This window comes from Haemaphysalis longicornis, unplaced genomic scaffold, assembly GCF_048455015.1.
Source record: "Haemaphysalis longicornis isolate Haplotype H1 unplaced genomic scaffold, Haemaphysalis longicornis Haplotype H1 scaffold_9, whole genome shotgun sequence".
Lineage (NCBI taxonomy): Eukaryota > Metazoa > Arthropoda > Arachnida > Ixodida > Ixodidae > Haemaphysalis > Haemaphysalis longicornis.
Window position 1 is genome coordinate 93,435,514 of NW_027526460.1, and position 21,503 is coordinate 93,457,016.

Here is a 21,503-nt window from a genome sequence, read left to right on the forward strand (position 1 = left end):
GAGTCTTTCTCGTTCCGAGCAAGTGTTGCCACGATTACATCGAACGGTGGAGGTTTTTTTTGCAGATGTTGGCCAATCTCCTTAAGTGGGTATGCTTGACTTGACAAACGTGCGCTGGGGACGCTGGGCGTTCGCCTCGAGGCACGCACACACGAACGCTCAGCGTTTTCTTGATTCTTTAACGGCCGGCCGTCGCAGCAATCTTGACCGATCTACCTAAATGGGAATGCTTGGCTTGACAAACATGCGCAGGGGGCGGTGGGCGGTCGTCGCTAGGCACACACACACGAGCGATAGGCATTTTCTTGATTTTGTTAGCTGCCAGGCGGTCGTTGTTGTTGTTGTCGTCGTTGTTGTTGTTGTTGTTGTTGTTGTTGTTGTTGTTGTTGTTGTACCTTTTCTGATGGCACATACCCACGTGGGGGATTGGCCAAGACACGGAGTGGCCTTTTTGGGGCTAAAACGCCCACCTTATAGCCATATACAATCAGCCTGTAGAATTGAATTGGGGAAACGGTTACCGGATTATATAATAGAACTAGAGAAGAATCAGGGATTGATGCCTTTTAAAGAAACCAAGTTTTGAACGGGTTAGCAGGACAGGCGTCTGGTCTCTGATATACACGCGTGAATTACCGCAATAATCCCTCTGTGACAAATCCCCAGGGATGTGGCCCCGAACGAAAGGGGCACGGGCGTTTACAGAGGAAGGCCAATGCGTGGAAATGAGGCGGCTAGATACCGTTTGCGAATAAAAGAAAAAACGCGGCAGTACAGGAAAATGTGTTGAATTGTTTCAATTTCACCGCAAGCAGCACAAAGACCGGAGGAGGTGAGACCAGTTCCATGCAAATAAAAATTAAGCTGCGGTATTCTACATCTGATGCTGGTTAAGCTGACCTCCTACTGGCGGGACTCCCAAAATCGCGCGTTCCAGTATGAGCTAGATGGGCATAGTGATCCAAGCATGTGATAGCACCTTCCTGTGTTAGCCCCACCAATTGGTATCTGCGGAACCTTGCTCGCGCCAGGAGAAATGGAGTAGGGCTAAGGTCCACCGTAGGGCCATCTAAAGATGAACCAGCCATAGACTTAGCCGTTTCGCTCAGCCATAGGCCCCGTGACCTGGGACTCAAATGAGCCGGATGTCACGTAAATGGAGAGGCACAAGGCAATTGAAGGTACGAATGAGTTGTGAATTTTTTTTTAGTTGTTAGCGTGGTACAAATCGACAGGAAATCAGAAATAATAGCAACATTTCAATATTGTGGAGGTAACCTTTTTGAGGCCATACCTATGGCAAAAAACTCGGCTTCGAATATAGGAGTAAAATCAGGTAAACGATAAGAAAATGATCGATTAAGTTGTGGACTGAAAATTCCCACGCCAGCACTCTCCGCACGTTGATGTGCATCCGTTGCCACTACCACATAAAAGCGCAAGTTCCCCAGCCGTGTGGATAGCAGTTTGGCGTTATTGGGGAATACGTTATCGAGGGACATAGGAGCAGTTACGACTTCAGATAACCTTGGTGCTCTTTGGCCTCGGCTGCCCTTGCGCCATAAACACCCACATACTACTACTACTACGACTTCAGATAACATGGGACGAATTGCCGGAAGACTGATGTTGAGCGGTGAAAGCAAGCTTTGGGCATAAATTCATTGAAGATGATTGTATCGAGGCCATGGAGAGTTTAAAACAATGCTGGATATGCCCCTATCAATGACAAAGATTTGCTCAGATGAGACTCGAAGATTCTCATCATAGTCTGCACTGTTAGAAGTTTAAATCGAGACTCTAGACATACCAAGCGGGCCTCTAAACACAGAATATTATTTCCCACATATAGCGGAAGGCCGAGGCCTAATTTCAGTGCCTCGGCTCAGTGGCTCAGATTTACAGCACTCGTTTCGTACCCGGGAAGCACCGGGTTCGAATCCGTGTACCAACGGGCACATACCGGTTTCTTTAGTGGGTACAGGCGTCTCTGGTCGAGTACGGACACTTGAAAAGGCGAATCCACGCCTGGAAAGCTGCCTTTACCCTTGCGAGGGGCCCCTTACCCTGGTCCATCTGGCGGGGCTACCGGCCATTATGCCGGGGGCCCCACCAGATGGCCAGGGGGCCCCACCAGATGGCCGCGGGCCCCCACCAGAATAAGAGGACGGAGTTTGTGCGCTGCTGAACCCGAAAAGACAACACTCCCAAATTCTAAAATGGGTGTTACATAGCCACCGTAAATAAAAAGTAGGGTGTCCCTCCGCATGCCAATTTTTCTGTTGCTAATTCTACGCAACAATGCAAGAGCTCATTCTCCTCTTGTCGAAATGTGGTTTATGTACGGACGCCAATTTAGCGTACTGTCATAGATAATATATTTAAAAGCTGTCGCGAATGATCCCGATAATTCAAACAAAGGTTAACAGGAGTGGATACCGGAAACACCAGGATCACGCATTTAGCGACGTTGATTGACAAATTCAAGCCTGTAATCCACCTCTCGATAGAACCAAGATATGCTTGTAATTCTTCATATAGATCATGAATATTCCGCGCAGCAGACAAGAAGGCTATGTCATCAGCATATACATAAGAGTAAACTTTCTGATTGATTGGAATAAAACTCACCAATATATTAAAAAGGGTGGGAGAGAGAACTGATCCTTGCGAAATACCCCTTGTCTGCTGTCGAGTCGGTAAATGAAAACCATTTCGGGAACAAAAGAATTGACGACCGAATAAAAATTGTTGTATCCAGGAAATGATACATGGGGGAAGACCACAATTATTGATTTTGTCAATGAGGATGCTACACTCCACGCTGCCATGTGCTTTGGCAACGTCCAGTGTGACCAGCGCGCAAACCTGTGTTTTTTTTCTTTCTGCGGGAAAATTTAATTCTACTCTCCAAGTCAGCGTGAGCTGACCAAATAAAGCAGTCTGGGCGAAAGCCTATTCGATGGGGACTAAGCATATTTTATTTAGAGAGTAATCGGAGTGAACGTCCAGGCAAAAATTCTTTCCACCAATTTGACCAAGTTGCTAGTTTGAGCGGTTGGACGAATGTTGTCCGCGATAGTCCCAAGACTGGAGTTTCTTAGCAGTCTAACAATTTTCGCAATTTTCCAATCTGCGGGATTCCATGATTTCTCTAAGGAAATATTGACAATATTTAACAGATCCTCAGATGACTCCTGAAAGAGAAGCTTTATGCAAAAGGCGGAGATACCAAGGGACCCTGGGGAAGATGCCGGGAGACGCGTGATGACATCAACCATCTCTCCGCGAGGCCCGCGCTCACGTGCGCGCGCTCGAAAATTTCTTGGTATTTTTAACTGCGGACACGAAAAACTACGATTTGCTAAACAGCTTCGCTGTTAAAAACACTCCTCCTGATATAAGCAAACTGGCAGAAACAACCTTGTGGGAAATAGTACTCTGCACTGCCGTTTTATAGTGCTCTTTGATTAGCAGCGGGGCGTTGATTGCTTAGAGTGGAACTATTGAACCTTGGCATCGTATTGCGATGTCTTTCTAGCACGCATTTATATTGAGGATCCACACATCGCCTTGTCCATTAAATACGGCCATTTGCAGAGCGCCGTCGTTTCCGCGTTCATTTTTATTGCATTTCCGAAAGCCTCAAACAATGACGCTTGGTTTAAACGACCATAGCATGCATCCTCCACTTCCCTTTAAAACCTGAATTGCGTGCACAGGTACGCTGAAGAGCCATGGCAACGCTAATAGCTTTACAAGAATGAGGCGAGTTTTGATCGATGCGTACGTGCTGAAGGTCGATGCAATAACATTTTTCAGGTTTTGAAGGTAACGCAATCCTATCTCCGCAGTTCGAACGCTTGCAGTCTGGAGGAACATATGAACACGGTTTGACCGCGATTTATGTAGATAATGTGTGGTTTTAAGCACCTAATTCTCTGTGCTTTCTTTGAACAAGTGTTTACGTCAGCTATAAGCACTAAAAACGAGCTACGCAACTTTCTCGAGGACGATTCGCTGTTCCAGTTGCTTGCTTCTTTTTCTTACAACATGGAACTGCACATCTTCATCCCCCGACCATGTCTTGAGGGGAACTTCGGAATAGTTCACATGTTTCTGAAGAACCACTCGCTGCCAGCAAGGATGTTATTCACTGACCTTACAAGAGTTCGAGACGACCCAACTGCCTGCCACATTGAAAGCGTCGTCGACTATCCTTTTGAGCATCAGGTCTGCCACAGGTGCCTCTTTTTGGTGGACTGCGGTAACACAAGGTGGGGCACACACATGAAGCGAACCCCTCCCAAATATGCCAGCTACGCGATCGTCGACTTAACAAACCGAACACGCGAAAACTGCGATGTTCACTCGCGGGATCCTCTATGTATTTACCTCCGAGAAGTGGACGTGTACATCTTACAGTCAAATGACAGGCAGCTTTCTGTTCATCCGCATGAAGATTCTGAGTGCGAGTCATTCCCGCCTCATCGTACATTGATAACATTCTCGCAACGGTCCCTCAATGGCGCGGCGTTGTCACTGCACTGTCTTTTTCCGACCACGTGTTTCTTGGCCAGCATCGACGTCTTTATCGAAGCCCTCCAGTACAAGAACGCCACGGTAACCATCAAACAACACGGCTTTTTTGACAACTCCGACGTCCACTTCGTGAGGCGCTTCATCAAGTGCATCGGCTTACACGGCGTGATGTACAACCCGGCTAGCAATATCCGCCAGCTGCGCTCCGTGCGAAGGATGCATCCTCATGCGACACTTGTGCGTGCCGTATGCCCGGTGCAAAACAGACAATTCGTGAAAAAACTGAATCGCGTTTCTAAGACTGTAATCGTGATCCTTGTTTTCCAATGGCCTCTGTGGCTGGCCTTGGCCGCTTGTTACGTGTGCTTTTGCTTTTTTCTGACCATTCATTCGTGCTTCTACGGTTATGAGAGAACCAGCCCAACACGAGTGGCTGTTTGGCTCATGTCGTCGTTACTCAACCAAAGCATGACGCTCGTGACAGCAACTTCCACTAAGTTTTGGCTTCGACTTCTCGTGGGAGCTTGGCTTTTGATTTCTCTGCTCATGTCCACCGTGTTCAGGGGCGCGCTCACGACTATGCTTCAGAACATACCGACTAAAGGAAGGCTTCCCGAGTTTCACACGGTCGCCAGCAAACAACGTTTAGGGTACAGCTCGTCTTACGTGCTCTGCGGTAATAACAGCTTGTACGAACGCATGAAGCTAATGTACAATATACCCGGTGCTACAGGCGTTTGCTGGGCAGAGACATACGAGAGGCCTTCTTCTAAGCGTGTGTATGTTTTGGACAACGTTGCCGAAGAACTCGCCGAAAACCTGACGCAAATTCTTGACTCGCTCGGTTATGTGTGGCTTGGCCAGGACACCTTGAACTGGCTCGCGGGTCCTGTCGTCGCTTTTGGGTCGCCGTACAAGGATGCCATTGCGACGGTTACTGCGCAAGCCTTTGAAGGAGGCTTGTTCGAAGTACCTACAGCTCTGGAGAACTTTAGGTTTAAATATCGTCGTGAAATTCGCTTAGTGAACAGTGTACGGGTCGAATTTTTGAGCACTGACAGTTTCGAACCGCACTTCATAGTGTTGTACATTGGATTTGCCATTTCGGTAACAATATTTGCGCTTGAGATACTTAGTTCTCAAAAGTGCCTGCTTCAATTTGGTAAAAATATAAGAAGAGCCAAGAAATTTTATTAATACGAGCCCCTCTATTATTTTATCAGTTGATTTAACGGAACAAGGACGTGCACCACGTCATCAACACAGTGTGAGAACCGGTATTATAGATTTTTCCCAGCTCTAAACATCCTCTCACACGCAAGCACCACACCACTTTCTTCATCACCCAGTCTCGCGCCTTCATCATCATCGCTTTAGGTAACGGCATCTCGGCGAGGTTATGTCCTGGTTAAACCCGTCCTCGAAGCCTCCTGTGTCCCAGTCTCTCACGTGGTGTTGGTGCCGCTCAATCCACTTACACGTGCTCTGGCTACTCCCTGGAGACCCACTCAGGCAGGTGTCCCCATCGCTCGTTTCTCGGCATGCCACAGAGTGACCTGATCAACGCTATCCCTCCTCGATTATCAGTCCCTGGTCGTCCGCGGACTGCCCGGTACGCGATCCGGCGTTCAATTTTCCCATGTATTCCTATGGAACGTCCGGTCCGAGGGACGTCCTCGGACTGCCCTCGAACCATACAGGACAGGTATATCCAGGATGCCCCCTGCTAACAGCGCAGCACCCCTGCAAGCCTGCTTGCCCACGCAGCCTGGTCTGTCCGCATTCGGCAGCTCCTCCGGCACCATAGCTGCCCTTCCTGTCTGTTCACTTTCATCGAACTACCCTAACCCCGAACCAAAGCCTTTCTCTTTACACTTGTCATCAGTTCCCACCTGGCGCTGTTGACAAAACACCAATCATTTGACTGTCACTCACCCGTTCTTGAACATACACACGCGGCAACCCATCGAATCGAAACTGATAACTTCTGCATCATTCGTAGCCGCGCATACCCCGCGTCGCCATCAGAGCAAAATGTGGATAACGCGCTGAAGCGAGACATCATTCTGCCTTTATCGAACTCTTGGTTGTCCCCAGTTGCATCATCATCATCATCATCATCATCACCACCACCATCACCACCCTATATACGCCCACTGCAGGGCAAAGGCCTCTCCCATTAATCTCCAATTATCCCGGTCTTGTGCTAACTGCGACCAATTTATCCCCGCAAACTTCTTGATCTCATCTGCCCATCTAACTTTCTGCCGCCCCCTGCCACGCTAGCCTTCTCTAGGGATCCACTCTGTTATTCTTAATGACCAACGGTTATCTTGCCTTCGCATTACATACCCTGCCCACGTCCATTTCTTCTTCTTAATTTCTACTAATATGTCCTTAACACGCATTTGTTCCCTGACCAACTCCGCTCTCTTCTTGTTCCTTAATGTTACACCTATCATCTTCCGTCCCATTGCTCGCTGAGTCATCCTCAATTTAAGTTGAACCCTCTTAGTTTCTACCCCGTAGCTGAGTACCGGTAAGGTGCAAGTGTCATACACTTTCTTCTGTCACACACCCGTTGCGCTGGTTCACAAAAAATACGGAAGCGTGCGATATTCTGTTGATTCCCGTGCTTTGAAGAAGATATCTCGTGAAGATTGAGAATGGCGGCACGGATGCAACAGTGTCGCCTAACCATGCCTGCGAATCGCTTTCCATGCTTTGTCAGTTTTTGCAAGCTACGGGCTATCAACCAGTGGTCCTCGATTTCTGCCGTCGTCATCGTGGGTTCAAATAGGTGGCGCCATCGGAGCCGGCAGATAGATTCCTTGAAGAGGATTCACGTCTTCAACAGACTGACGGCATATAAAGCCCTACCTGGACGGGAGCGCCTTCAGTGGGAGTGGATTACCCTATCCTTTACTTTCCTCGGTCTTTTCCTTTCCTATGTTCTCATTTTCTCCTCCCGGTTGAGGTGTCATCCTGCTATAGACAGTTACCGGGAGTCTACTTTTCTTTTCACTTGCAACCCCACTAAGTGGTAGTGGCGGCACCGATGCAATAATGTCACCTAACCATGCCTGGATCGCTTTGAAGGTCGGTTTCCACTCGTCTACCTCGCAGTTTCCTTCGAACTGCATTTGTCTTATCGTGCTGCCGCGCCCAAAATGCTGTTCTGAACTTTCGAGCATTGTGTGGTCTGGTTTTGCAATTTTGCTTTCCGGGGACATCGACACCAATCCTGGTCCTACGGTAGAAGAATTACTAGAATAAATTCTAGCAAAACAATCCACCCTAGAAAAGTCTTCGCGATATTGAAGGAAAATTAAAGCCGTTCCACTCAATGTAAAAGCTGCCGGAAGTGCAGAGAACTGATTCGCCATAATGGGGTGCAGCGCCGTTATCGCTCACTGCTGCCACCCAATGGATTCCAAATTTCCCGCCTTCGCAGTGCGCGCGCGCCCCCTGCCTGAAACTGCGCCAGCGAGAGTTCGGTTCTTTTTGTGCTTGCTTTAAAGGGACCCAGAAAAGCCTTTTGCAAAAGTTAAAAAAGGTCTGTATTGTCGCGTAGCACCAATATAGCGATGCAATGCCGTTGGAATTATTGATCTACATTCAGTATTAGCTGCTCCAGAAGCAATTAAATGCCCCTCTCCCCCCTTGCCGATCGATTCCTCCTCCCTCTCTACTTCTTTCAAAGCAGCTGGAAACACTGGGAATAGCCATGAGACATCGCGACGCTCGACTTCCGTTCTGCGCTAGCTACATTCCTGCGCCGAGGCACGCGTCAATCGCTGCGGACCCGCCTTTGCCCCGAGATCGCACAGGAAGGAGGAAGGGCAGCCGGAAGCCAATGGCAGTGACTTTTCCGGCGGCCGACCTCGCCGGCGACTGGGCGAATCTGGGGGTGGCTCGCCGTTTCGTCAGCCGCGATCGCCGTTGCGTGAGCAGCGATCGGCTCGCTGCGGCGTCGGGCTCATCGGCTGAGGAAGGCTATCTTCAAAATTTGTTTACAAATTATCCGTACAACGTATGGGGCTCACAATTGGCTCAAAAATCCCCCGTTATGTGTTCTACCACCAGAATGCATTGGATTGCCACCTTCACAAAGTTTTTCTGGGTCCCTTTAATTTCGCATGCTGGAGATGTTTTGCGGGATTTCAAACGCGCCATTCTAAATGCAGAGCACTTCTTTAACTCACGATGTCACCCGTTCTAGGCGTCCGTAGTAGTCCGCATCGCTCGCAGGTGCCCCCTCTCGGCGCGATCGTGGCGTGATAAAGCGGGTGTCGGCGAGGCTGGAACGCACTCATCGCCGCGCTCTCTCGTCAGCCCCGCTCCTCCTCGCCTACTCTCCGCTCGCATCGCGCGCTCTCTCCGCGGTCGGTTCGCGCCCAACAGGTGGGGGCGCGCGCGTCGCGGGATCAACATCTGTGGCGTGATCGTGACGTCGGTACAAAGGCGCCGGTACAAAGGCCGGTACAAAGGCTCGTGACGTCGGTACCTGGCGCCGGTACAAAGGCTCTACTTGGGTCCGTTATCTCGCTACGCCGCCTGATTCCGGCAGTTGCATCGACCGTTAGCGAGCTAAGACGACAAGGCGAGCCCATGAAGTGCTCTGCACTTAAAACTAGCTTTGATCTCTGACCGCGCCGCCAAGCTGGTTTCTCTACAGGGCACTGTGCGAATTGAGAATGTAATTCAGTGCCACCAAAACAGTTGACTGCAAAGGGGGATAGCACTAAAAGAAACAATCTCATCATTTTTGGCATTCCAGAGAGCGCAGATGAAACGCGAAAAGCCATTGAACAGAAAGTACTTAATAAGGTCTTTCTCAGGTAGTCTTGGCGTCCAGGTATTGTCCGTGTAAAGTATACTGTAGGCTGGGCAAAATGCACGCTGATTGAAAACGACCTGTGGTCTTGCGACTGTTTAATTTCAACGGAAAGGTGGAAGTCTTTTATTATTGCAAAAAGCTAAAGGGAACCAATGTAAGTAAATCGGATGATTACTCGCAAGAAACGATGAAAAAAAGAAAGCTTCTGTGGCTCTCCGTCCAAACAGACAACCAACCCGGTGCGAAGGTTAGACTAGTAAACAGTAAGCGGTTTATCAACGATCATGCATACAAGTGGGAACTTCAGTCTAATCTTCACGCAAAACTTCCACTTCGCCAAGGCACTGCTTCTAGTAACTCTGGCCGTCACGACTGACACTCGGAGCCATCCGAACTAAGCCTAATCAACGCAAGTGCCCGAAGCGTTGTTAGTAAAACAGAACCGCTGGAATGCTTGTCTTTGTTACATGACCCCGGTAACAGAAACCTGGCCAGATAAAGATATCAGCAGTGATGAAGTTTGAACACGAAAGTGTTTTATGCCCGGGTACACCAAGATCTCCCTCACGTCATATCCGTCACGGAAGTGGCGTCGCCAGAAAAAGTGCAATTGACGCTGCGGCACCCGGATTCGAGCCCATGCCCTCTCGAGCCCTCTCGGCGCAAGACGAGGCCCGTGGTACTCTACCGACTGCGCTATGAGCAGAGACGTCAGCTACTCTACAAATGCGACTTATGTCCTTCCCTATGACTCATTCAGATGCTGCTGCCGTCTAGGAGAGGTGAAGCGAAGTAGTGCATCATGACGCTAATGAGCGCCGACAGTTGGTGTCCCGATGCCAACGCCTTCGTGTAGGCATCCTCCGCTGTGGCATTGTTCGCATGACCGTTGTGCTTCAAGCTGCTGTTTCTGTGCATGTCATTTTTGGTTTTGTTGTCCCGTAATAAACCTTTTTTTTTTTCTGACGTTGTCGGAGCCACTTCGTCTGGCGGGGTCAGGCTCGCGAACCATTCGCACATGAAGGAGGTTCCAGTAACATTCAACTGCTCCTGTGAAGGCTCCTTCCACGTTCGTGTTTTACCGATTCCTATGAAATAGGGATCAACCACAATTTTTTCCCAAATCGTTTAACGTTCTTTGTAAAGACAGAACGGTGAGGGTTAGGGGCGTGACATTGCTGATAAAAGACACACTCAGATACGAGCCCTTGCCGTTAATCGACAAGCATGAAAGCATCTGGTGCAAGCTTTTTGTTGGCGAGATCGCATTATCGGCATCCCGGAGGTCCCATAGATTTTCTTAATGAACTAGATGATCACTTATTAGTGTTAACTAATGACAGAAGCAGAATTATAGTTACCGTGAACTAATATATATCTGATAAAACCGGGACGCAAGGATGCGCGTAGATGCGCGTAGCCACTGCTTCTGTCCGTCAAACGAGCAGGGCAAAATTATATGTTATGCACAATTCATGATATATAGCACGTGCGTATGCAACAAATTAGACACAAGAATAATGAAACGGCTCTCATACCAAACGCTCATATATAGTTTGAGACGACTTATCAAATTGATGTAAATTTCATATGTTGCTATCCAGTATAGCTGGACCTGAATAGGTGGTTAGAAGTAACACACTTGACGGAGCAATAGCTTCAAGCAGTTGGCGCAGCGTGGTACCAGAAATGTCTCGATGCCTGTAAGTCCCCCAAGGATATATGCCGATGGCGTTTATACACTTCCTATCCTCTCTTTGTTTTGTGGCTTTTGTTTGGGATCCTGAAAACGCAACGACGTTTTCTCACTTCAGAGAGCGAGGGAAACTGAATTCATTAGCGGCCCTTAATCGAAGGCTGTATAAAGTCGTCTAAGGAAAGCGCCCCCACCCCTCGCGAGATGGCGGTACTTGTCCGCGCTAAGCACACGACGTGTGTTTGATGTTCCAAACTATCCCCACCGAACGCATCCAATGTAACGCCTCGACTCCAATGTGAGTGCGATTAACATCATACTGTTTACACCACCGCCGAGAATTGGGGTGAAACGGAGCAGACGATGCACGTTGGTGATTTTTTTTTTTTTTCTTTTCTGCGAGGTGCGGGCGCAAGCCGCACCTGTGCCGGGAGAGGCGCAGACACCAGTGCAGTGCTGCCACAGGCAGGGAAAAAGTAGTAGTAGATTCTTGCTTGAAAAATCAGCAGAAATCATTAAAATTTGGCTCAAAATTAAGCAGAAATCAGCAGATTTTACTATTCAAAACAAGTAATAAAGAGCAACTTTCCATTTCAAACTTCTTTTTTAACGCTCGTTGGACAATTCGTGCCCGCGCAACTATGGTTCTCTTCTTTTATTTCTTTTCGGGTACTATATGCTTTGTGCACGTCTGCGTCGCAAGCAGCTGATCCATGTACTGCGGGTACTGTCGTCGGCTTTTATTAGGTAAATTCCGGTGAGCTTCATTAAACTGACACTTACACACTTATGTTAATTACGTTGCTCAATAAAACACGCATTTGCTTCTTTCCTACTGAATTTTGAGGGTTCCGCAATGAAGTCGTATCGGAAACTACATTTTTAAAGCAAAGCTTTCTAGCTCTACAAGCCGACGGTTCTTTCGTGGTGTGCGGGACAACAAACTCCCAACGCGGCGGAGGTGGCGACGGTGGGACGAGGGTTTCATTCACGGAGCACACTGTAGACACGGATAATTTACCCAGCGTTCCTCGCGCGGAAGTGCCTGCTCGCCGGCGGCGGCGGTACGTCTTTGTCGTCTGCTTTAGCGACGGTTGTTTTGAGCCTGTTTTGGCGCAGCTTCGCGTCCATTGCGCGCTGCCTTATCACGGCTTGACTAACTTGTTCGACAGCACCTCCAGGGTAACCCACACCCGAAGGAATTAAGTGGTCGTACGCTAAACATACGTTAAGGATTGGTTTGCTGGGCGGAAAAACAAAATGTACAAACCACATACAGACATGCATCTGGCTGCTAGAAAAACGCTACCTTCGGTTGTGTTTTAAGAGGTATTACAAAAGGGGAAAGGAGCAACTGGTTCTGATAAAAACCGATTATAAAAGTTCCCTCAGCTTTCTCGCAATTCTCAAACTTAATTACTAAACTATATATAACTAGTTTAAATCGGAATGGGAATCACTAAGCTCACATGCCTAATCGTTTCGGTGTCTGCGCTTGTGTGGCGCGGTGGTGTAGCCCCAAGCTAGCACATCAGGGGCCGAATTCTCTAAAACGACGAGGCGTCGTTTTGAAACGACGGGGTAGCGCCATGCAAATGCATGTGTTCTGGGGTTGGGGCCGTCGCTTTGGGGCGACCGGCAGGGGCAATCACCGCAGAAAAGCGCCGTGGCAAGGGCGCGAAGCGACAAGTGAAGCGACGGGGGGGCAGTGGGTGTCACTTCGCGCCCTTGCCACAGCGCTTTTCTGCGGTGATTGCCCCTGCCGGTCGCCCCAAAGCGACGGCCCCAACCCCAGAACACATGCATTTGCATGGCGCTACCCCGTCGTTTCAAAACGACGCCCGTTTTTTAGAGAATTCGGCCCCAGGATGGCTAGGTTCCGCTGCCTCACCCTTCGAAAGACGCTCCTCTCCGTTTTCTTTGCCCCGCCTCACGGCCGGGCTACAGCGTCCGCCGCTGTAGCCCGGCCGTGGCCGACGTTGCTGCTACGGTCGGGACTCCGCCCCTGCGATTTCCAGGTAACGGCTGGCAGAATCTCTGGTTTCACTCTTTGTAGAGCCACGTGTGTAAATTCAACTGACGTAGCATGGGAAATTGCTGTGGGTGTCGTTTAAAGCTTTGCTTTCCAACCACCTTCACAGCGTGGATTGGAACCAATTTTTAAGGTCGGCTTTCAGTTCTCGACAACCCTGAAAGCCAATCAGAACAGGTTCTCGGAAAAATGGCGACGCCCCGATTTATTTACTCGAGCTGGGGCTCAACATAGTAGTAGCTTTTGTTAACCTGATCTGCAGAAAGCAAAAAAATCAGTAGATTTTGCACTCTTATCACTAAATCAGCAGAAATTGAACAAAAACAGCAGATCTACTGATAAATCAGTAGCAGTGGCAGCACTGCACCAGTGTTGCCAAGCGAAGAAATTGCCCGCTAAACTTTTCAGTGATAAACAAGCGGTGGCGGGAGTCACAAGACCAGTCAAGGCTGCGGCGAGCCGCGCTTCGATTTGTCGCGGGCCCCATGGCAACATCACCACATTTGCGAAGCGGCTCACGTGCTCTCTCGGCTCTGTCGTTCTGTGCTCCATCTATCGCTCGCTGTTTACTGAGTGATGCGACAATTACCAGAGCCCGCGAAAATTTTGCCGGCATATGCCCCATCTAAGGTCGCATAGAGATATATCTGCAACAGAAGCGCATCGCTGTAGCAATATCCAAGCGCAGCGGCGAGATAATGCATCAAAGCCTGCTGAAGCTGCGATTTCAATTACTTTGACGCGACAGAAATTGAGTTGGCTGCGCTTTTGTAGCGATGTAAACGCGGTCTATTGTCCACGCAATAAAGCAAACGGAAATAAGATCTGCCTCCAACCATGACGCGGCAGATATGAAAGCGGTACTTAACACCGCAAGCAGGTGCCGCGACCGTACCTACGCAGATCAGCAGCCGTAACTGCCGAGTCACCATCGCCTGCTACTGCGCGCGCGTTCATCGTAGTCGCGGACGCTTGTCCGTCGAACTGTACGTGTTCCGCGGTGTCGAGTGCGAGTGTTTTGCGGCGGTTCCAGGGCCTTTCTCACGTTCGTCGATCGCCGTATCTGAAGCGGCAACGAGCATCTTCAGAACCCCGGCCTGAACGCAGTCATAGGTTTGCTGGCGCGAACTTCCGAACAGCACCGTGAGTTTACTGACGCCATCTTTCTTTTTTCAGCACCGGCTTCCATAGAAACTCAATGCCGGCTTGCTGTCTTCGCTTGAATGTGCCGTGAACTGCAAACCAGAACTGTCAGTTTATTGTCGCCATCTTTCATTCTTTCTTAGACGTCCCGGGCTTCAGCAACGTCAAGATGCAACGCGAGTTGCATATTGCGCAGGGTGCCCGATATTTTGCTTCAGAGTGCTAGCTTGACCAGTCTGCCAGGAGACTCTCGTTCAGATAAGGTGTTCGTTTTCGCAGTTAGCCTTCCGTTAAGACTTTCTACCCTATGTCTCCTTACCCGTGGTGTTGCTATCCTTCTTCTCCGACATGGCCTCCGTGGTGGTGCATGTTGTCGACCGTTGTGGCATATGATAAATTTCTTATTTCAATGGGCAGCTTGTGGGACTCTCGTAGTATATGGCACTTCCTTACTGAGTTAACCTTACCCGTAGTTCTTCGTCGCTTTTTTTTGTGAAGGTATCTGCTTGCTTTCAAGCAAGGTGCTTATCCTAGCAACGTCTTTAGCTTGGAGTTTCAACTGCGTGCTCGATTCAAGTCGTTGCATTCGAGAACCAGCTAAGGCGTCATTGCATTAATCCAATCTACCGCAAGTATGTGGAACTTGTGGTCAATCACTTGTAGATAATTTTACCAGCATAATTAAATCTGCCAAATGTCCCCCATGGACATTTGGCAGATTTGGCGATGCACCTATTTCACGGTAGTTTTTGTGCTTTTTAGCGGTGTGCTCCACACAGCATGGATGATAGCGCCTGGCTTGGCCCATTGTCAGTGAGATTGCGGTCCCTTTCTCCCTTCGCCCTTCGTCTTGGTTTCAGCACCTGCTTTCCCCCTTAAGAAGCGCCGTCTGTGGCGCCGGACTCGGAAAAAAATTACAGCAGTTCCACGTCAACATGAAAGCTGTCGAAAGTGCAGAGCAGTGATTCGCCATAGGAGCTGTGGCGCCGTTCTCCACTCTTTGCTACCGCCCCTCACGCCCTTCCTCTCCCTGTCTCGCATTTCTCTTGATGAATTGAACAGATTCAAATTCAATTGAACAATTGAATTGAGCAGCAACTCAATTTTCTCGCCTCCACAGTGCTCGCGCACCATCTCCTGGGAATCGTGCAGAAAGGGGGTGATTGGCACAGAAGGCAAGGCACTTGTCTATAACACTCTAGCGACATACTCCACAGTGCGTAGATGATCACTTGACCCGTAGCATGCGATGGAGCATCGTCACTGAGATTGCGGCCGCTTTTCTCACATCGCCCTTAGTGTTGGTTTAGCACCTGCTTTCACCTCAAGAAGCGCCGCCTATGGTGGCGGGATTGAAAAAAAAATTGGTGCAGCTTGCTAAAATCATGATCGGCAACATGGCAAATTTATGGCGATTTTCGGCCAAGGACTATAATGGTGCAAGGCTGGAGAAACAGCAGAGCTGGTGGCCCCCCTCCTTTCATCTTGAAGACCCGGCTGTGGCTGGGGCCCCACACATGGATTTCCGAAGTTGCCGCTTAAAGTTCTCCACAAATGGCAGGCCTGGATCATTTTGTCCGCAGGCTTTCACATCTCTCCCAAAGTGGACCCGCGGCAACCCGCGGCAACCCGCTCCACAAACTTGGAGTCTGTAGTGCAAACTCTGTGTCCGTTTCGCACTTCAGGAGCGAAAGCACATGAACTGGCGAGGAGAACAGCACGCGAGATCACGCCACGAACGCTGGGCAGACTGTTCTCAAAGGTCGAGCTGGCCGATGCCGGGCGCTGCTCACGAGGCGCATGCTCATGCGTGCTCGGCTGGGCTTTGTTTTCTGGTAATGCTATACAACAGAACTAAAAGCTTAAACAGTTGGTCTGCTACAAGGAAAATTACCCGGCTTCGTAAAGCACGTTGTTGGGCTAGTTGGTGTTCCATGATAACAATAAAACTGCGCAAAAGGACGGGACGGAAGAAGAGGACAACAAACCAGGCGCAGACTCACAACTAAATTTATTCAGAAACAGCCTACGCACCTATATACCCTTCCGTGCACATGCGCACAGTCGCATGCATTTAATCACAAGGACGCGTTTAAAAATTCATACTCACTACAATACAAAGATAGTGACGCTTCGCTAACGCAGTTATCACCATTTTTTCGTATATGAAAGGCCTCTATTAGTTCCCTTGCCACCTTTTCCTTGCTCCGGCCCAGCACTGTGGTTTTTTCCAGTTGCGGCTTGCAGGACTTGTTTTCACATTTCTTGCAGTGGTGCGGAAGGTGCGAGCCAGTTCCATTCTTTATTGACAACTGGTGCTCTCTTAGCCGGTCGTTTAAACATCGGCCAGTTTGGCCAATGTAAACCTTCCCGCATACAAGCGGAATCATGTATACAACCCCAGTTGCGCAACCCACATACGGTGTGGTATGTCCCTTCAGGCAGTCTTTTTTGTTGTCCGGTCCTCTCAGGATCTTGGGGCACAAACTAGCCAACTTCCGGGGGGCAGAGAAGACTACCGGCACTCTGTGCCTGTTGGCTACATTCTTGAGGTTGTGTGCCACCCTGTGAACATAGGGTACAACCACCGGGTTTTTGCGCTTAGGGGTATCCGTCGTGTATGCGGCCCTGCCCTTCACCTTCTGTAGCAACGACTCGGCTACCGCTGTCAAAACGACCACAGGAAAGCCAGCCGTCTGCAGCCTGGCAACCTGAGCGTCGAAGCTCTCTTGCACCCTGTGATGGCATGACTTCGTCAGAGCACCTTGTAGACAAGAACACGCAATGGCCCTTTTAACAGTCTTGGAGTGCGCGGAACCATACGGAAGCAGGCCTTTCCACACTCTTGGCTGGTACAACCAACAAACGTGGTCTGATAAAAGCGTCATGTTAATATCTAAAAACTGCAGGCAGTCATTGTGAGGCAGCTCATGGGTGAAAGATAGACCTTTCCCCAATCGTCTAAACTCGCTTAAAATCTTGTTAGTAGCGTCCAGGTTAGTTAATACCGGTGATGCCTTTACAAAAACCAGGAAATCATCGACATATCTAAAAACTTTAAGTACTATTTCTTCGTCACGGTCACGCTCTAGATTTCGATCAATACTGGCCAAGAAAATTTCACAGAGAACAGGCGCCACGCATGATCCTATACACACACCCCTTCGCTGCACGAACAACTTGTCCTTAAAAGATACAAATGTAGACTGCAGATAAAATTCAAGCAAAGTCATAAAATTGTCTACAGTCAAGCCACAGGCATTTTGGAAAGAAACAACGTTACCCTCCTCAATGCATTCTCTTACAGTATGGAACAATTCTTTGTGCGGTATAGAATAAAACAGATCGGTCACATCCACCGAAAACGCGGAGCCGACAGGCGGGCCTTCTTTCAAAAACGAGACAACCTCCAGTGAATTTTTGGTCGCGAAAGGATCCTGCAACTTAAGTACACTGAGCTGTCTCTGCAGAAACCGGCTCACGTGGCACTGCCACGTACCTCTCTCACTAACAATGGACCTAAAAGGAAATTCATCCTTATGGGTCTTAACAGTGAAAAAAATATTAAGGCTACCGCTTTTACATCCATTAATCGACTTTTCAAGCTTATCAAGAGACAGTTCCTTGCATAAGGCCACAGCACTTGCTTTTACCTTCGAGGGCACCGCCTTCCTAGGTGAGAAGTTCTTTTTCACAGCTTGAAGGGCCTTTTCACTAAAGGGCCTTTGCGTTAGCGAAGCGTCACTATCTTTGTATTGTAGTGAGTATGAATTTTTAAACGCGTCCTTGTGATTAAATGCATGCGACTGTGCGCATGTGCACGGAAGGGTATATAGGTGCGTAGGCTGTTTCTGAATAAATTTAGTTGTGAGTCTGCGCCTGGTTTGTTGTCCTCTTCCTCCGTCCCGTCCTTTTGCGCAGTTTTATTGTTACCCGGCTTCGCATGTGCTGCACTAATTAGAATCTGCAACATGTGTACCCCGTGCGCCATGCTCGGATTTCGGTACAATTCTTTATTCACACTCAGCCGTTTAGATGTGTTGCGTGTTCGCAAGCTTTCTTTTTTTTCGCAGGAAAAGAAAGAAAGCAGAGTTCTTATAACAGAGTCCTTTGCAGCAGCATGTATTTGTGTACATTCCTTTCTGCTGCACCTATCCAGCGTTGGGTATAAAAACTCAGAAACACAAAAAGGAATTGTCTTCACCTTAGAGCTGGTGATGCTGGCACAAGGCCACACATCTTTCACATGAGTGGAGGACAAGTGAACAGTGACAAGTGAACATACAGCATGCGACGACACAAGTCAAGCAACTCACTTGAGCTCTACACATACACATGCCTTGACACCTGCATACTTTTAGCGAATGGAACTTGGTTTTCCATGAACCTTGTATATGGCTTCACCTCACACAAATTCTTAACGGTCGTCTATTACCGTGCGTGTAACCTCAGACCCCCCCCTCACAAACATGGACAATACTGAGGGTTGCCTTGCGAAAGCCTGTTAGTGCAAGGGGCATGTTCTGAGGCACCTGGCATCCTTCACGTTTCAAAAGGACCCTGCAACCCTTCCGATAAATGCTTTCACTCTTTCTTTCATGCCTGCAAGCACTGAAAAAGCTGAAGTTATCGCCACCCCAGAGTGGCACTGCGCGATTTTCTCAGCAGATACGTCTTCCAGTTTCGGCTTTGCTTTCGCTGCACTTTTCATAGAATGAGCTTATCGCTGCAACTGAAACCATGCCGGCCAATAGGCGGTGAGTGATGTCACTCAAGCACGCAAACAATGCCCAGACAAAGAGATTAAAGTATTTTGAGCAGGCTTCTACGTCATCTGATGAATGTCAAGCCGTAATATACAATTGCTGTGAAACTTATTGACCCCCTTACATAGGAACTGAATTTTCTTGTTGACTTCACCCTGAAAGCATTTCAGATTTTGAAAAAAGTTCAAAGATGTGTTGTAGGGTCCCTGTAATACCGTGATACTGATTTTTTGTTTCTCACTATGACCATCATCACGTTTTGTATAACAGCACTTTCTACTCCCATGTACTAACCCTTTTAGAGTGCAGCGGTGTCAGGCTATGCTTCCATACATTTTTTGCTGGCTTCGCATAAAAGCGCCTCGCAGCTACTAAGCCAACTGTATCCACCTGCGTTTTAAATGCGGGGTATTCCAAAGATCGAGGCATTTGTGCATGTGTGCGTGCACATTTTTTATGACCTCACACCAAAATTCCCACTGGGTGCTACTGAGGGTTAAAAGGCAAGCAGGAGACACTTCCATATTACATCTCCTCCCTTGACCCTCAACTAGTACAAACAGCCCTGCAAGAAACAGAGCGGCCTTGTTTGCCACGACACATCACATATCATATTTGATGTGTCATATCATATGTGATGTGTCCTGGCAAACAAGGGTACTCTTTGTTTCTCCCTCGGCATATGATATGCCGATCCCACAGAAAAGTCTGTTTTTCTTGTCAAGGGTTGCATTGCGGCGACTCAACACCCAACGCACAGAAGGACTGCATGTACACGCTCGTCAAAATTCTATTCCGTCCAAGCAAGAAGAAATTCAATTCGTTTATAATCAACATGTATTGCCAAACATCGCGTAAGCAACCTGGAGCATAAAGAAAAGTTATCCAGGAGACTCTACTATGAACGAAGAACTTACTCCTGCTAATCATGGCAGGTTTTAACGTACCACACCAACTCCAAAAAGGGGAAACATATCATAGAATCCATTGAGCAAGATTATCCGACACTGCTCGGAGTTAGATCTAACACTACTAGGCCCTGAGGCTATTAAATAAACGCAAACACAACAACGACAACACTGCTCAGAGACCCCAAAACCCCTACTTGAACAGACACCAGCATATCCAGAGACACAATTGGTCTCGACCCTAATCCGTTAGCGGGCGCTCTCAACACCACCTGCACTACCTCGGATAGGACCGTTATATAATCCACCTGTTAATCAAGGATAAAAGTTAATCAAGGCACAGCCCGCATCACAAATTGGGTTCCACCAGGGCGGACTTTCACGGAACCTTGATCCAAACCATCCTATGAAGAGCTAATGCAAGGGAGCTCTTAAGGATGCCCAAGCACACACTCAGACTATAGTCGCCTTTTGTAGGATCCCTCAGTACAACAGAAAACTGAATTAGTCGGACTGTATTCATGGTTCAATGCGCAAAAATACGAAACACGAGGAAGTTGACAACATGAGCGTTTTCTATCATCTGTTTATTTTCGAAAAAATGTCATATTCTGATCGTTCCGACACAATACATGCGCAAAGCACATGGTGATAACATTCGCTTTCATTTTAGCATCCCGTGTGACCCCTCAAGCCTTGCTCCAAAAACCTTATGTCATTCTCCTGTAGTGCAATGGATGACTGGGTTATGCACGCCTCTCCTTATTTCCTTATTTTGAAAGCCTCTGCAACGAGTTGAGATGTTTCTTCTCCATGCATAAATTCAGCTGTCGCATTCCCACAAGATGGTTGGCACTTTCACGCTTAAAAATGAAGTGTAAAATTCAAAATTGGTGTCCTTTCGTTGAATTTGTGTGCAATCTCACATTCATGCGCCAACCAGTTTGCCCTATGTTTTGCTCACCATATGACAACTGGAGGTTGTACACAACAGTTTTTTGCATTGATGTTATTTTTACAGCCCACAGCAAACTCGGGAGGATCTGCTGAACCATAGCATAGAAGATAAGTGGTGCATGCAGTAATGATAATGGATGCGTCGTGATGCACAAACACCAGCACGCCCAATGCGTGAGCTGAAATATAACAAACTGAGACGTGACACAAACCTGTACATATATTAAAGCAGCAAATCTCCTGCTTCTGCAGACACGAATGCCACAGAGGGCAGAGCAAGGTGTTCTGTCCAGCCAGAAACTTGGTAAAGGCAGGAACTGAATGGAAAATCAGATAAGTGAACGGAGAAGCTGCAGACCAAGCACATTTATTGGCGCTCCTGTTACAATGAATGTGCAGGCAAATTGTTGATATGTTTATTTTTTAACTTCATCAACAGTCGATTGCTCCTTAGCACACCCAATTAATTTCCAGGGAGGCGCAGCAGCTCACTTCTCACTTTTTTCAGCGCCTACACCTACGCACGTATAGCTGAAACGTCATTCGGTGTTTCCACTAAGCCATGGTTTCTCAAAGTGGGTTCCGCGGTACCTAGGGGTTCCGCAGGCCCCTCCTCAGG

General features: G+C 48.3%; 1 protein-coding gene across 1 annotated transcript in view; it reads right to left on the minus strand.

The window, feature by feature from the left end:
- Positions 1-4,229: 4,229 nt before the first annotated feature.
- Positions 4,230-21,503, minus strand: part of LOC144153311 (uncharacterized) — a 72,751-nt gene continuing 55,477 nt past the window's right edge. The window contains exon 8 of the mRNA XM_077684962.1: positions 4,230-4,262. Within this exon, the coding sequence (XP_077541088.1) occupies positions 4,230-4,262 (33 nt within the window). The remainder of the gene's footprint in view (positions 4,263-21,503) is intronic.